The sequence below is a fragment of the Apteryx rowi genome, unplaced genomic scaffold, assembly GCF_003343035.1.
Source record: "Apteryx rowi isolate R43461 unplaced genomic scaffold, aptRow1 scaffold_570, whole genome shotgun sequence".
Classification (NCBI taxonomy): Eukaryota; Metazoa; Chordata; class Aves; order Apterygiformes; family Apterygidae; genus Apteryx; species Apteryx rowi.
This window is the reverse complement of record NW_020450839.1, coordinates 144,048-145,578: the sequence shown is the minus strand read 5'-3', so window position 1 is coordinate 145,578 and position 1,531 is coordinate 144,048. Positions and strand designations below refer to the sequence as shown.

General features: G+C 67.3%; 1 protein-coding gene across 1 annotated transcript in view; it reads right to left on the bottom strand.

Annotated features, from left to right (window-relative positions):
• The window catches only part of POLRMT (RNA polymerase mitochondrial), a 20,432-nt gene extending 20,275 nt beyond the window's left edge, over positions 1–157 (bottom strand). The window contains exon 1 of the mRNA XM_026082295.1: positions 142–157. Coding sequence (XP_025938080.1) covers positions 142–157 — 16 coding nt within the window. The remainder of the gene's footprint in view (positions 1–141) is intronic.
• Positions 158–1,531: the final 1,374 nt, after the last annotated feature.

Sequence of the window (1,531 nt, the reverse complement as noted above, 5' to 3'; positions counted from 1 at the left end):
GCGGGAGGCAGGTTCGCGCCTTCTCCTCCGACGGCAGCGAGCGGCTCAGACGCCCCCTCCAGCCTGCCCGGCCCTCTCTGCCGTCCCCTGGCCCCCTCCCAAACGCTGCCCCTGCCCCGGGGGCAGCCTCTGCCGACACACCTCGCTGCTGCGCCATGGGGGCAGACCGGCGCACACAGCTGTGGCAGGGTGCCACGGCACAGCTGGCCACTCTCCGAGCACACGCGTGGGTGAGCGCGCCCATCTGCACGCGGGTGCATGTGACAGTGGTCCTGTGCTGCTGTGCGGCCTGCACTGGCTGCCCTGCGGTCGCTCAAGCCATTTGACCAGCAGTCAAGTACGCTCATTTGTCAGGCAAACTCTTAAATTGTGGTTCGTGCGTGGGTGTATGCAGCTGTTTCGGATCTACGGTCCTGCCTTGCCTAGCAGACCTAGGCTGGACACAGTGAAATGCTGTGATTCACAGGCTGCTATTAAGCTGTTAAAAACCTGGTCAATTCAGGCAGCTCATAACTGGAGCTCATTTCTCTTCCCCTAATTAGGGCAGGGTACCTTTGTAAACACACAGTTGGATGGCTCCTGGGCTGCCCCTGCTCTACAGACCCCAGGAGGGCTCAGGCAGGAGGAGGAGACCAGGGCCCCGGTGCCTTGCGGTCACTTCTGGCAGCGTTCAGCAGACGGGGCTGAGCAGGGCTCCTGGGTCCTGCCTTGCCCGGCAAGGAGGGTGGTTTCCCACGGGTGTGCCTCCAGCACCCAGATGCTGACCTGAATTCCTGGATCTCCAGGAGCACCCACCCACACTCCCATGCTGGCAGCTCCTGCTGGGCCGGGACCTGCCCTGGGCTCTGCCAGTCCAATCAGCTCATGACCTGCCAGAACCGCAGCCTCCACACGGCTCAGTGTGGGGCTGCCATCCTGCTCCACAGGCGGGGAAACTGAGGCACGCCAAGGCAATTTAACTTGGTGGGAAGAGGGAAGAACTCCGTGCATATTGGTAGAGGCAGGGGCCTCCAGCGAGCTGCCTCTGCACAAGACGCTGTGCGTGCACACACACACCCCCGTGCAACTTTTGCCCCCATCCCCTCGCGCAGCCACAGCGATCCCGGCTCACTCTGCGCACGGAGCATCCTCCCCGCACCGGGCTGCCAATTCCCACACAGCCCCGCGCCTGCTCTGCCGGCGGCCCTGCCGCCTCCCTGCTCCCCCCCGGCACACCGGGGGCCGCGGATGAACCCCGGCACCCTGCCCGCCGCGGACACGGGCTCCGCCGTGGCAACAGCCCCCGACGGGAGCGCTTCGGCGGCACGGCTGCCGGCGGGGCGGGCCGGCAGGGGAGGGGAGGGGAGGGGAGGGTGCACCGGGACCGGGACCGGTCGGGGCGCGCCGCGGTACCCGCCGCCGTTTCCCCTCACGCATCCAGCGAGGCGGATCCATCCCCAGGTGCGGCGCGCTCCCACGCGCCGATTTATGAATGGGAGGCCCCGCCCCCAGCGGCTCTCGCCCCGCCCATTGGCCGGTGCGGCCCCCGCCC